Source organism: Lemur catta, chromosome 15, assembly GCF_020740605.2.
Source record: "Lemur catta isolate mLemCat1 chromosome 15, mLemCat1.pri, whole genome shotgun sequence".
Lineage (NCBI taxonomy): Eukaryota > Metazoa > Chordata > Mammalia > Primates > Lemuridae > Lemur > Lemur catta.
The window spans coordinates 18,947,876-18,961,682 of record NC_059142.1 but is presented as its reverse complement, the minus strand read 5'-3'; the positions used below and the strand labels follow the sequence as shown (position 1 = coordinate 18,961,682).

The 13,807-nt window shown below is 56.8% G+C and overlaps 1 protein-coding gene across 11 annotated transcripts in view; it reads right to left on the bottom strand.

Annotated features, from left to right (window-relative positions):
- Positions 1-13,807, bottom strand: part of MYO18A (myosin XVIIIA) — a 92,386-nt gene that overhangs the window by 2,344 nt on the left and 76,235 nt on the right. For 5 of the 11 annotated variants that reach the window (XM_045525313.1, XM_045525312.1, XM_045525314.1 and 2 more), the window contains 6 exons: positions 13,454-13,591; positions 11,225-11,410; positions 10,751-10,890; positions 9,913-9,957; positions 6,582-6,704; positions 3,692-4,983 (listed from right to left, as the gene is read on the bottom strand). In XM_045525313.1, coding sequence (XP_045381269.1) covers positions 3,696-4,983; positions 6,582-6,704; positions 9,913-9,957; positions 10,751-10,890; positions 11,225-11,410; positions 13,454-13,591 — 1,920 coding nt within the window. In that variant the 3' untranslated portion in view covers positions 3,692-3,695. Of the gene's footprint in view, positions 1-3,691; positions 4,984-5,295; positions 5,356-6,581; positions 6,705-9,912; positions 9,958-10,750; positions 10,891-11,224; positions 11,411-13,453; positions 13,592-13,807 lie in introns of all 11 variants that reach the window. The other 6 variants (XM_045525320.1, XM_045525319.1, XM_045525322.1 and 3 more) reach the window with 4 other exon arrangements.

Sequence of the window (13,807 nt, the reverse complement as noted above, 5' to 3'; positions counted from 1 at the left end):
CCCCTCCTGCCTCCACTGCCTCTGCCGGTTTAAGTGCACTATAATTTCAGCACCACTGGAGAAAACACAGCCCAGCATGGCTCCTCCCGGTGCCCTACACTCGGCGGGTCCCTGGAGCTGCAGCCCTGCCTCCAGGTTTTAGAGACTTTCCACTTGGGCAAACAGGAATTCTGTGATCCCCGCTGCCTACAATTCTGATTTAAGAGTCTGGGGAGGGCCCTTTGTTTATTCGCCCTTTTAAAGTTCTATCCCCAACCCCAAAGAGAAGGAAACAGGGTTTCTGCAAGAATGAACCACCTTCTGAGCTTTTCCCAAAGTGTCAGTGAGAAATCCAGAAGAAAGGACTTGATCACTGAGCACTCCTGTCTCCTGTGTACGAGACACCGGCCTAGGCACCATACATGTGCTATCTTATTCTTCAAATAACCCTGTGAAATACTATAAGGAAGCTAGTTCAAAGAGAGGAGCCATCTTGCCCAAGGTCACAGCCAATATGTAAACTTGAACCTGGGACACTTAGACCTCAAAGACTTAAGAGGAGTCCATTCTGCAGCTAGACTAAATGACCAGGAGGAAAACAAGACCAAACCTGAATTCTCCTGCTGGCCTGGGTGAGTGCCCAGGGGGGTGCAAAGACAGGTCTCTCTCTGTCCCTGGGGGGAAGGAAGAGCCTGGTAGAATGAATACATGTTCAATTATGCAAAACGGTTCAGGAATGGGGCAATCTGGTTAATAGTTATCGTACTTCTCATGAATGAATTACCATTTTTAAAGGAATCAGAGTAGCACAAAACACATTTAATACAAACTAGACTGAACATAAATGAGACTTACTTTGATGGGCCAAAGGCACTTAAGGACTCTGGGGGGTCTCCAGGACAAAATTATAAAGCTCAATGATGACTGTGCAACACAGAAAAAAATTGGGGTTATTTTAGCTTTGGGGTTATTGGAATTCAAATTAGTGGGAGCCTGGTTTGGTTCTCATTTTTTACAATTTCTGGGCACCCGGTGCCAAGGGTCTGCTGTTAGGCAAAGGAACGCCTGGCTTTGTGGAAAGACAGTGGGGTTATTCTGTGGGCAGAGGGGACGAGGCAGATGCCAGGGCTGGGATGCAAATGAGGGGCAGCCAGAGAGCCCAGGCCTGCGCGACCCGCTTCATAGAGGCCCTGAGCTCCTTTCCATCCCGCACCTCTTCTCACAGTGGGGCTCCGGCCCCCACCACCACACTCCTGTGCCTGCCAGGCGGACACCTGGATAAAGGACAGCCGGGTTTCCATCCTGTTCTAGCAAGACGCCGGGCAGTGGCAGAGGCAGCTGGGGAGGCAGTAAACTAACTCCCCGTCTCTCTCCCCTGGGTTGTGCATCCACAGGGTCCCCCTTGCTTCCAGCGTGGGTGCTCCCTAGCCAGTCTCCTTAGTGACTTCTACTGCCACTGCCATCAGAGAGCCAACAGCAGGAGCCAGGGCTGACAATTGGAACATTTTAACCAAATTGTTTAAAAATCCTTCCTCCCCACAAGCCAGTGTCTCCTACTCAGCGCTGTCACAAACAATTTGGTACATAAGCTAATTCCTGCTGGGAGAGCCCGGGGTGGCAGCTCCCCTCCCCTTGACTTCGCTATGGATGCTGCTGGTCCTCATTGCCAGATGGGAAGCTGAACCACTGCTCTGCCCCCGCCCCCACCCTTGGCAGTTTATCCACTCCAAAGTCAGTTGACGATGAGTGCAGCAAGGTCCTCCCTCCCCAGGCCTTTTCTCTCTGGCTCCCTGTTGGTCGGTTAGGCACTGGCTTGGTGCCACTCCACCGGCAGTGAATCCTGTCCTCCTCAGACATGGTGGTGTGTGGGGTTTCAGGATTACTTCCGCTCTCCTGATGAACGAGAACTGTGCTGGTGGTTGGTGGAAGAAACAGGCTTTCTGTCTTTTTGTTCTTGCTGGTTGTTGAGGTCAAGGGTGGGCTGAGGGCATTGGGATCCGAAATCTGCCAGTTGCTGGTCAATGTGGGACGGCCCATGTAGGCCCATGTCCCCCTCTGAGGGAAGGGTGCAGTGTGCAGAAGCACCTGGCCCCTGATTCGCCTTCCCTAACCTGGGTCCCTCAACTGCCTTCCTGCCCTGGGGGCGCTGGGCACTTAGCAGGGCTGCTAAGAAGGCTGAGATGTAGACCGAACATTTCCACTCCTGTCTCTTCTCACTATGGAGCTGACAGCAGCTCCCCTGTACAATTGAAATACTTCCTGCCTTTCCTGGAGCACCCAGCAGCCACGTGTCTCATCGGGGAAGCAACACAGCAGGGCTGAGCCCAGGGGCTTGGTTTCAGGGCAGCTTAGGCCCAAGGAATGAGTTCAAGTTCCACTCCCCCACCCCATCACCTATCTCCAAATACCTACATGTAACATTCACTTCCACTGCTCCATTCCCTAAAGGGACCTTAAACTTGGTCCCTTTTGGCATAACCCATCCAAAGTCAGCAAATATGTCCAGTGGCTCCACAGCACAAGCATGCAACAGGTGTGTTAGTTCATGCATCTGGGAAATAAACGCCCATTCCCCAGGGGGCTGCACTCTGGGGTCATACCCCCTGGGAAGTAGCAAGCTTGCCCTGGGAGGGCACCATGCTGAAAACAGCTTCGCATAACTAGGGTGATCCAAAATGTCACCGCCCACCAGGGAAACTGGCAACAATGGGATTCCATGAGTCAGGCTCTGCCTTTCCTCCAGCACGGGGGTGTGGGCATAAAGGGCCTAACTGCTAGGTCTCCCTCCCCACAGGGAGAAGAGCTGGGGGAGGCAGGAGAGCCAGGAGGGGGCTGTCACTCAGCAGCTGCTAATTTCTATTCATTAGAACTTTACAAGAGGAGCAGAAGCGAGGTGACGCCCATGTGTGGGCTTGAGGTGGGAGGGTTGAGGAGGGAGTCAGGCATCTCCTGGTTCTCCGCAGGGCGTGGCGCTGTGTGGGCTGCAGCCCTGTGAGCCTTGTGCTCCTAGGCTTGAGATCCACGCCAGGGAAAAAGGTGGCTTTGCAGGGGCAGGGCGAATGGAGCAAAAGGCCCCCTAATAGCTTACAGCCACTGATGTACCAACTCACGGCCAGGTGGCAGCTCAGGCCCTTCCCTGGGCCCAGCCTGCTGGGGCTGTGGACAAAAGCTCCCAGATGGGTGCTGCTTGGCACATACAGTAAACATGTCGCCCCTGTGCTCTGTGCTGGGGCATAAGGAGAGGTGGTTAAGGGCAAGAGTGTTGAGTTGAACAGGCCCCGTTCAGATCTTGGCAACATGATTTCCCAGCTATGAGACCTTGGCAAGTGACTTAACCTCCCCAAGCCTCAGCTTCCCCTTCTATGAAACAGGAGTGATCAGCCCTTCGTTAGGGGGTTATTGTGAGGATTAAGTGACTAGAGCACGGCAAGTATCTGGGACACAGGGTATCTAGGATACAGGGTAAAGATCTGGTAAGCGGGAACTATAACTAACACCACCAGCAATTTCAGGTGGTTGGGCTCAGGGCTCAGAGTGACTGACCAGCTTAGCTGGCCCCTGCTCTCCGAGGTCGCCAGGAGGCTCCCCAAGGCCAGGCCTGCCCAAGAGGAATGCAGGCGGGGCCTTAGGCGGTGGCTGGTGGGGCAGGGAGCACGTTAGTTCACGCCGGGTGGAACAAGCCATGCTGCACTTCACACCAGGTGCCACCTACTGCCCTAGTCGCTCTCGGGCCGGTACAGGTACCGCATCATCAGGCTGTCCACCTCTTTCTTGCGCTTCTTCTCCTCTTTCCTCGACTGCCGGGGCACCTGCCCAGCCGCCTCACTTTCCGCAGCTGGGCCCTTCTTCACGCTGGAGCGGCTGTGGCCTGAGACGGTGGACCCACCAGATGATGATGATGATGAGGAGGATTCCGACTCGGTGTCGGTTCTCTTTCTTCTCGATTTGGACTTCTTCTTGCTCCGGGAGCGCCCCTTCTTCCGCCGCTTGTGCTCCGAGGAACCCTCTGAGCTGGAGCTGGAGCTGGAGCTGGAGCTGCTCCTTCTGCTCCTTCGCTTGCTCCGGCTCTTCCGGCTGCTGTGGGACCGGGAGACATCAGCAGCAGAGGCAGAGCGGCGGATGCTGGTGGCTCGCTCTGGGGGGCCCAGCTGGGCGCTCCGGGCACTCTGGATGCTCTTCCGGTCGTCCTCGGAGTCAGGCTCCAGGCTGCTCCGCTGGAACGGGACAGGTTTGTAGCTCAAGACCTCGTTGATGGCAGCCTCCAGGTCTGGGTCCAAGTAGGAGTGACGGCTGATGGGGCGGACGCCGGAGCTGACAGGCTCATCCGTGGCTGAGGCCGAGCCCCGTGGCTCGGGTGGCACCGACAGGCTGCGAGCCAGTGACGGGTGGCTGTACTGCGAGTGGGCCTCACTCAAGGCCATGCTGGCTCCGTCGTCCCACTCATCCAGGCAGCTCCGGCCCAGGGACAGGCGGGAATCAGGGCTCTCCCGGCCTAGGCCCGAGGCCCGGCTCAAGGAAGGGCTGAGGGTCCTGGACAGGCTGTCAAGGCGGGAGGTGCTTCGGCGGGAACTGGGTGAGCCCGACAGTGAGAAGCTCAGGGAGGAGCAGGCCCTGTCCTCACCAGAGCCATGCCGGGTGGCCGAGGAGGCCCGACTGACGGGCGCAGAGACTGCCGAGGCCCGGTCCAAGTCTGAGCCCCACCGCTTCTCCAGCCCCCGGCCGGCGCGGCTCCTGGCCTCGGAGAAGACGGAGCCGCACTCATCTGGCTCCTCCGACTTCCTGCCCGGGCCTGGCTCCTCCCTGGGGCCCCCGCGGGCCTTCCTGGGGGGCCTCTCGGGGGAGGCCGCCCGCTCGCTCAGGGTGGTGAAGAGCGAGTCCGCGTCCCCGGTGCCCCCGATGGAGTCCTTTAGGGTGAGCCGCTTGCGATAGCTCAGGGAGCTCAGCACGGAGGCTGGCCGCTCCTCCGCCCCCTTGCCCTCCTTACACGGGGTGTTGAGGGCCGTTCTGAGGGACGGTGCCAGCAGCAGCAGTGGATGAGGGGCAGCCAGGAGAGAGAGAGAGAGAGAGGTTGAGAGAGAGAGGGGGGAACAAGCATTAAACCTAGAGAATAAAGACACAGGAGGAGGGAGGTGAAAGGAGGAGAAACGGCAGCAGCTCTGGCAAAGTGGTGGTGAGAATGTCGGAGGAAATGAAGCAAAATAATTTGCGTCAGTGAAAATAGCTTCATGGAGAATGTCATGTAAATTAGACTATTGTTCTATTTCATCACTTTTCCCCCTCTAAACGTTTAGTTCAATTTATTTCATTGTCAACTACCTGGAGCCTTGTGCCACGCCGTGGTGAACCACGGCAGAGGGGCGGGGAAGCCGGCATTATCTGCAAAAACAAAATGTTGTTTGGCTGAATAAATTAAACCAATTATAGGGGGCCACTGGGTGCTTCTGGTGAGGGGCCAGACTTGGGGAAGGGGCCTCAGGGGAGTTGAGAAGGAAGGGAAGGATGTTACTTTTCCCACCCAGCCCTCCTGCCGTCTCTGGAAGGGGGTGGAAGGTGTGCCCTGGGCATCCGCATCAGCTTGAGTTGGGGGGGACTCTTTGTGAGAAGGGAGCTGGCAGGGAAGTGACCATAGGAGGGAAGGGAACCTAAGATGTTCCTCTTCCTGCTGCCATGCTGGCCAGCAGGTAGGGGATGGGGAAGGGGGAGCCCTGGATTCCAGGGGTGGTTGTATGATCAGAAGGCTGGCAAATAGGGGAGCAAGTTCCCCCAGTGGATGGGTATTAGCAAAAAGGGGCCAGCAAAAAGATTAGAGCAAGTAGACAACGGGCAGAGAAAGACAGAAATGTGCCTGTAGCTGGGACAGGAATCAGGGGAATGGTGCCTTTTCTGCAGCTGTTCTGGATTTTTTTTTTTTCTTTTGAGACAGAGTCTTGCTCTGCTGTCCCAGCTAGAGTGCAGTGGTATCATCACTGCTCACTGCAACCTCAAACTCCTGGGCTCAAGCAATCCTCCTGCCTCAGTCTCCTGAGTAGCTGGGACTACAGGTGAGTGCCACCATGCCCAGCTAATTTTTCTATTTTTAGTAGAGACGGAGTCTTGCTCTTGCTCAACCTGGTCTCCAACTCCTGAGCTCAAGCGAACCTCCTGCCTTGGCCTCCCAGAGTGTTAGGATAACAGGCGTGAGCCACCACGCCTGGCCTCTGCTGCTATTCTTACTAAGATGTCAGCAGTCCAGAGCTGGCGCAGGTTGTGGGATCCAGAGTCCCCTGTGCCCCATCCCAGTCTTGATTCCAAGGGCCTAATCCAGTAGTTCAATCAACATTTGTTGAATGAATAAATGGGGGTGAAGTTAATCCTATACCAAACCTGAGCCTAACAGGAAAACATCACCTGGGAAAAACAAGGGTGACGCAGACGCTGGCTAAGAACCCCAGCCTTCTCCTGTGCTCACTCCATGTGCCAGGAGCACGCCTGGGCCCCCCTCACAGACACCAGGCAAGAGATGCAGATGGCCTGAGGCCTGCCCTCGTGGGATCGAGGTGCTGCTCATTCATTCCTGGTGGCACGAGATGGCTTTTCCTCCCAACTCAAGGCCACATGCTCACCTGGAACTCTTCAAGCTGCCATCATCAGAAGCTGCCTTGGAAGGTCCCTTGTTTTTCGACAACCAGGACTTGACCCCGTCAACCCGGTCCTCCAGTTCTGAGTCCACATCCGAGTCCCCCTCGCTGTGGGAATGAGGAGCAGAAAAGTAGGCAAGGCCAGGCAAGAGGTGGTCACCCGCTGCCCAGAAGGGAGAGCTGATGGGAGGGGCGGGGTGTGTCTGGGGATGCAGGGTGGCATGCGCATCAGTGAGTCAGGGAGGAGAGTAAGAGGGACAGAGCACACCATTCGCAACGAGCCTGTCCCCACCCCGCAGGCCACAGTATGACAGCCACCAAGATGACCCCCAGGAGCACAGAGGCAGCTCCCATCCCAGTTATCTGTGACAGGCAGCTGTTCAGCTGACCAACCCAAGGAGAATAACACGAAGACCACCCACTCGTCAATTACAGCTAAATGGCTGAATGGTTAAAAGAGGAGTCCTGGGCCCTTCAGCTACTGCTTGAGGCCCACTCTGCTGTTTCCTGTCTGCCACTCTCCTAACTGTAGCTAGAGCTGCTGCCATTTTCCATGCCTTTGTTACAAGAGCCAGCCTGCTAGCCATGGAGCAGGAGAGAAGGGCTACGTAGGCTTGCCAGTGAGCGTGCACTTGGAGATCTCCTTAGCTGATGGCAACACCAACCCAGGCACTAGGTTAAGGAGGCACAGGCCACATCCCAGACCCACCCTGTGGCTTCCCTGGCCCTTAAGGACAGACAAAGGACAAGGAGAGGAGTGTCAGCATTTCCTGAGGGACTGGCAGCAGCTTCAGGATCCAGATTGCCCAGGGAGACCCAGGTGGGCTCAGAAAGTCCCAGACAAGGGCTCTGTCTCTCCAAGTCTCCTCTTCCCTCCCTCAGGCAGCCTCCAGCTGTTAGTCCCCTGTACAGCTTCAGGCCAAGCTGACCCCAGCACTTGCAGGAAAGCCCAGAGGAGTCAAATTCTGAGGCTAGAGTCATGGAGACCCCCTCATGAAGCAGCTGGGCTTGGAGATAGCTTCTGAGTGATAATGCTTCTAAAATTCTGCAGACTGTCTGCTCACCAAGTTCCCCTGCCACACATAGGCTTAGGTTTCTCCTTGATATAAATTTCCTTTCATCTGTGTCAACAGGAACGGCCCTGTTCTTGAATTATGTTCTCGAATAAATAGCCACATAGGCGCGTGTGTGCGTACACACACGCGCATACACACACACAGTGGAAACCACCAGACTCTGTTCTGGGGACTGTGAGAGAGCCTGACTCGTGGGGAGGGGAATAAAGAGGCATATTTTATGGGCTTCCGTCAAATACAGAATTATAACAAAGATGAGGCTGGCTGATGCCCCGGGTAAACAGGAGTTTAGCAGACAGCCCCGAAACCGCTAATGCAAGCCCTGTGCCCGTCCAAGCCTGGCAGATTTACTGTGGTGCCCGGACCCCATGGAACGTCGATACCACCTGATTTATACACCCGTGCAAAAAACCTCCCTCTCTAGCTTCAGAGCCTGTAATTTATCACCGCCGTTCATAACCATATTGATTGCCTTTAGAAAGGAGGTGCTGTATGCATCGCAAAATCTATGTCTACATGTTAAAAGCGTTTCTGTATAAATCTCCCTTAATACTGCCCTGTTTACTGCTTTCATTAAGGTTATGGCAATAACAACTGTATCTCTAAGTAAATCGAAACATTATTTTTCTGCCTGCCTTAGCGCACTGGCTCGATAACTTGGAGCTGGGGCCCAGAGCTGCTGAGGAAGGAGCCACACCATGTCCCTGCCATCAGTGGGAACCTGGTTAGAGCTGCACGTCCCCATGCGTCTGCGTGAGTGCACGCTGGGGTGTGTGTGTGTCTGTGTGTGTGTGTGCTTGCGTGCATGCGCGGGTGTGCCTTTGTGTGTGCGTGCCTGGCGATGGTTTAGAATATGATCTTAAATGCGCATTTTATCAGCCCTTGAAGCTCCTGCCGCCCAAGGATGGCAGGGCTGGAACACACGAGGGACAGACAATCACAGGCCCAGAATACGAATTTTCCCTCCCTACATTCAGAGCGGCAAATGGGTTGCAGAGCCTGGCCCGCCTGCCCTCGCCTTCCCTGCGGCTGCAAGCATCTAGGCGATGTTTGGGTTCTTTTCCTTAAATAATCAGGCCTGTAAACAAACTCTGGGGGCAGGCGGGCTCAGGGGGCAGTTGAAATTTTAAATGGTCGGAATTAAACCTCGCGTCAAATACAATTTATGTCCGGGCTCATGTGCTATTAGTTAACTGGGAGCCGAATCGCGGGGGAACAAACAAACGGAGACAGAACGGCGGGGGATATTAATTGTGTGTGACAACCGGGCTCCAGCGGCCCTCTATCACTGTTACACACTATTACATTTATCATTAGCTCTCACCAAGTCCTTTGCGCTGCTGCCAGCCCACCCTGGCCAGGGGAGGAGGCTGCCAGGCAAGAAAGAGTGGGGGAGGAACCCGATGCCCCGCTACAGGAAGGACAGGGCCCTGTCCAACCTGACAGAGGACCAGCCCGACGCGCCCCGGGGCCTGCGCATCTACACCGCCTGCCCGGCTCCCACCCGGAGAGAAGGAAAAGAAGAGAGGGGTGGATTTCCTGGGCTTCCCGCCACCTGACAGACAGCACCAGCACAAACGCCCGGGGCCTCCCTCTGCCCACGGTGCTGCAGGGAGTAAAGTAAACACATCTGGCTGTGTTCCCTTCCCCCGCCGTGGCAGAGCAGCCGTGATTAGCTGCCTGAATGCTTTCTGCAAACAAGAAACTCTTAGATGCCCCTCACCTTCTCCCCTTGTCTGCCAAGAGAAGGTGGCGGACCTTTAAAGACATAACATACCCGCTTCTCTCAGGCAGCCGAGGCTCTAAGAGACCGCAAGGATGTGGACAAATCCAGCCCAAACAGAGACCGTCCCCCAGAGAAACAGGCCAGGGAGGGGGCTACGCTTGGCTTCTGAGGGAGGAGGGCGCTGGAACTCAGGGAGGTGGAACGCAGGCACCACTGAATGAGGCTGAACTCTCCTTTCTGAGAGCACTAGGCTCCTGCCCACCAGGGGCGGAGGGCCAGCTCCAGCCTGCCGGGCAGCACGCCTCATTGCCTGCCCTCGCCTCTGCCGGGGCCCAGCCAGTCCCTGCCTCCCCTGAGGTCGGCCGGTGGTGTTAGCGTTAGAGACCAGCTAGCGGGGGTGTGTGGCGAGGCTGTGTCCACATGCGGCATGCAGCGGGGCCCTGGGTGGGAGCCAGTGTTAGGGGGTTAGACACCCGCGGGGAGAGGCAGAGAGCGCACGCGCTCCGGTCCTCACAGTTTATTCTTTCTTTTCTGATACTTTGTCACCATGTCCTGCAAACTGGAAACAGAAAGAAAATGGTGGGCAAGGGGGGCCCAGAGGAAGCAGACAGAAAAATCAATGGGCAAACCAAGGTGGACCCCTTAGCCAAGGACCTCTCTTTCCTCAGCAGGAGCCGCTCTGGCTGGCTGAGACCAGGCAGTGGGATGCATGATGCTGTTGTCCTCAGAATCGGGTCCAGGCTGCCCCTGGCACTTGTCCCCTGCCCCAAAGGAGGCAGGCTCCCTGGGCTGCCCTGGACCTGCCTGCAGGATGGGCCCCGGCTCTGGGGTGGAAGGTGGCAGGTCTGGGGTCTGTCCAAGGCAGCCTTGGGCACGTCTCCAGGGCCTAACCCCGCCCTGCACTGCTGGTCTCCCTCCTCGTGACTTTCTCCTCGGCCTAGGACCACAAATCTCTCTCTCTCCTAAACCGTTCCCTGGGTTGGTTTTATGAGAGAAAATCTCTGGCACAGTAACAAGGCACCACAGCCTTTAAATCTCTGCTCTCCCCAGAGTGGGGCAGGCACCATCGGAAATGCAGCTAAACGGGGGAATAACTCATCTTGAGCAGACAGAGCCGGAGAGCCAGGTCCTCAGCAGGCCTGGGGAGGGGAGCACGGGGTGGGGGGCTCCCCAAGGCCATACCTGTCCCATCCTCAGCTGCCGCAGGACAGGCTGCACCAGGGAGGGGGCATTGGTGGCTTGGTGACAGGGAGGCAGAGGTTGCAGCTATCCTACCTGGTGGCCTGGCCCCAGAGGGAGGTGGTCAAGAGGGATTCCATGCTGGCTGCCGATGCCACAGAGGCTGCCCTCACCTGTTGATGAGGTCCTCGTTCTCATCGCTCTCCATCTCATCCTCGATGGCGGCCTGCAGGTCCCCAATGCGCTTGAACGCCAGCTTTAGGTCGGCCTGCAGGCTCTGGTTAGCAGCCTCCAGACTTTCCAGATCCATCTCCTAGGAGGAAGAGTGGACAGTCCAGTTTGCAGGAGGGCTGGCCTCCCCTCCAAGGGCACAGAAACAGCCTGCTTCAAACCTCTCCCAGCCGAGGGGAAGCTACATGGGTGCTGCTACAGCCTCCAGAGCTTTTTCTGCTCTGGTGCTGCCAGGCTGTGGGGGCCACTCTTGGCTCCCTGGCCACCCTCGGGACTTCCTGGACTGTGCTCTTGACATGCTCCTCCTCCCTCCCGCTCTCTAACCTCCGCTGGCAGCCTACCCCGAAGCCCAGGGTGAGGCATGCACTCAGCAGCGGCTCGCAGGGCTGCCAGCTCGGGCCTGTGAGGGGCATTACCAGTTCATGCTTCTTGCGGCTCGCCTCAGCCTCCTTCCTGGCCAGCTCGCCCATCTCCTCCTTGGTGTCTCGCAGCTGCCTCTGTAGCCGCTTGTTCTGCTCCTTCTCCCGGTTCTCGGCGGCAATGCGATGGTCCCGCTCCTCAGTCAGCTTCTCCATGTTTTCCTTGAGCCGGCTGGCCAGGCCCTGGAGGGCAGGTGGGGAAGAAAAACCCAGCAGTAGGTCCGTGGGCCAGGCAGGGAGAGGGTGAGGCAGGGCGCTGGGGCCAGGAGGCCTGGGGGAGGCCTGGGTGAGCCCTGGCTCCACCACACAGCCCCGTGGGAAGCACCTGAGCCCTCTGAGGCTCCCTTTGCTCTTCTGTAAAACTGTAAGAATAACACCTACCCCCCAGGGGTCTGTTGAGAACCCCATAAGGCGATGAATGTGAATGTACTTTGGCAGATGAAAGGTGCTACTGTCATTGTCATTACTACCAAGGTGGAGGGCGTGACCTGGGCAGCGCCCGGTGGGCCTGTGGTTCTGACACGACGTTGGGGCCTCTCGCTGGGCAGGGTTTCCCTCAGGGATTCTGCATCCAGAAGCCCCCAAAGCTAGACACTGTGCTCTGGGGTAAAAGGCTTTTCTGAGCGCTCTGGATTAGGAGACTAAGCAATCACCAGATTCCAAGCAGAGACCCATCTCTCCAAGCCTAACGAATCTCTCCTCCTCCAGAAACTCGAACACGTTTTCCCCTGCCAGGCCGTGGGCTGCTGAGCAAGAAATGACCTGGAGAGAGGGGCAGAGCGTGGGGGAAGGACCCTGGTTCTACCACCGATTGGCCCCCAGCTTGTGTGTCTCTGAAATAGCAGATCTGGGCTGCACGATGGGGCCCTTTGTGTTTAACATTCCACAAGCCTAAGCCACAGTATTGCCTTTCTGAGCAGAGGGGAACCTGAGGGATGGAGGGGAGGGGAGGGGAGGGGAGGGCCTGGGGCCCAGGAGACAGGTCCTGCAGGCCTGCCCTGGATCCACACCGTGACCTTGGGCAACCTACTTAACTCTTCCTGGATGTAAAATGGGGAATCAAAATAGCACCCACTGCCTGGGGGTGTGGTGGGCAGAAAATGAACTATTAAAGCTTCCTCTACCTCTCTCTAGCTCTCCTGAGGACTTCGAGCCCCTCTTGGGATGTTCAGTCATACTGTCTCCTACGTCGAGGTGAGTAATGTCCACCTCTTTCCATCCCTGCCTAAGTGCCTGCTCCACGGACTGAGAAGCTGATGGGGGTGGCAGGGACGTGGCTCAGCAACCACTCTTGGGACCACGGTTCTCAGGCAGAGCTGACGGTGCTCAGACAATTGTCTATAGAAGGAGAACTTAAAAATAAGGCAGAAGGTGCGAAAACCAGAGAGAGAATTCTGCTGACGTCCCTCTTGCTATCTGTTCTGCCGGGGAGGGAGGGGCTGGACCACGCTGGCTTTGGTAGACGAGAAGAAGGACTGAATCTGGAGTATGGAGATTCCAGTTGGGAGGAAGGAGGGATAAAAAGATAGAGAAGAAAAGAGGTGAACAAAAAAAGGGAGAAGGTCAATACTAAAGAAGCTGTTAAATACATATTCTAAACATTCAAAAAAAAGGAGAAGGGCTAAAGGAAAAGAGACTGGAAAAGAAGGGAGAGAAGGACGGAACGGGGTGAAAGAAGAAATGGGAAGAGGGTGGGAAGGAGGAATGAGATTGGGGGAAGAAAATATGCAGGGAGAAGACAGACTAGGGCAGTAATAGAGAAAAACGAAGAGCGGGAAAAAGCCGAGACAGGAAGGGGAGGAAGAAGTGGGGAGAAAGGAATAATGGGGGGTGAGGCAGAGAGAGGAGGGAGACAAGAGAACAGGCTTCAGCCCTCACAGGAGTGGCACCATCCGCTGCATATTTATGACCCTGCCTGAGAGCCGGGTGAGGGGACTGGCGGGGGGAGCTCACGGTGGAGGAAAATATGAAGACGAAAAGCTAAGCTGCTCTGGTCCCCTGGCAGCTCGCAGGCACGGAGGCAGCATGTAAAGCAGGCCGGCGCCACGGCACCCAGAGAGCAGGCCAGGCGGGCGGGAGGGGGGCACCCGCCCTTCAGCTGGCCCGGCAGCTTGGCAGGGGCCTCCGAGGAGCGTCCGTAGGCCTGCCCAGCCCTGCTGAGCATGCGTGGCTCCAGCCGCAGGGGCAGCTCTGCCCGCCTTGCTGCGGACCAGAAGTGTGACCCACCTCCAGCCGCTTCACTTGGGTCCTTTCGAACTCCAGGCGCGTCTCCAGCTCCCGGATCTTAGCCTCCTGCCTGCTCACCAGGGACTTGTCCACCATGGACTGCTCCAGGAACTCCAGCTGGCTCTGGAGGGCTTGTAGCTGAGGGGTTGGGGGCAGAAAGAGAAGAATGAACTGAGCCCTGGGAGGGAGGGGGCCGAGTCTGGGGCAGGCAACATCACCATGGTGACCAGGAGGCTGAGGTGGGGGGGGTGCACAGGGGAGGAAGGAAGGATGGGCCACGAGCCAAAGGCATCTCCCACCTGCCCCAGTGCTTGGCACAGACCCTGCCCTTCGGAGAGAAAGGAGAAAGCCAAG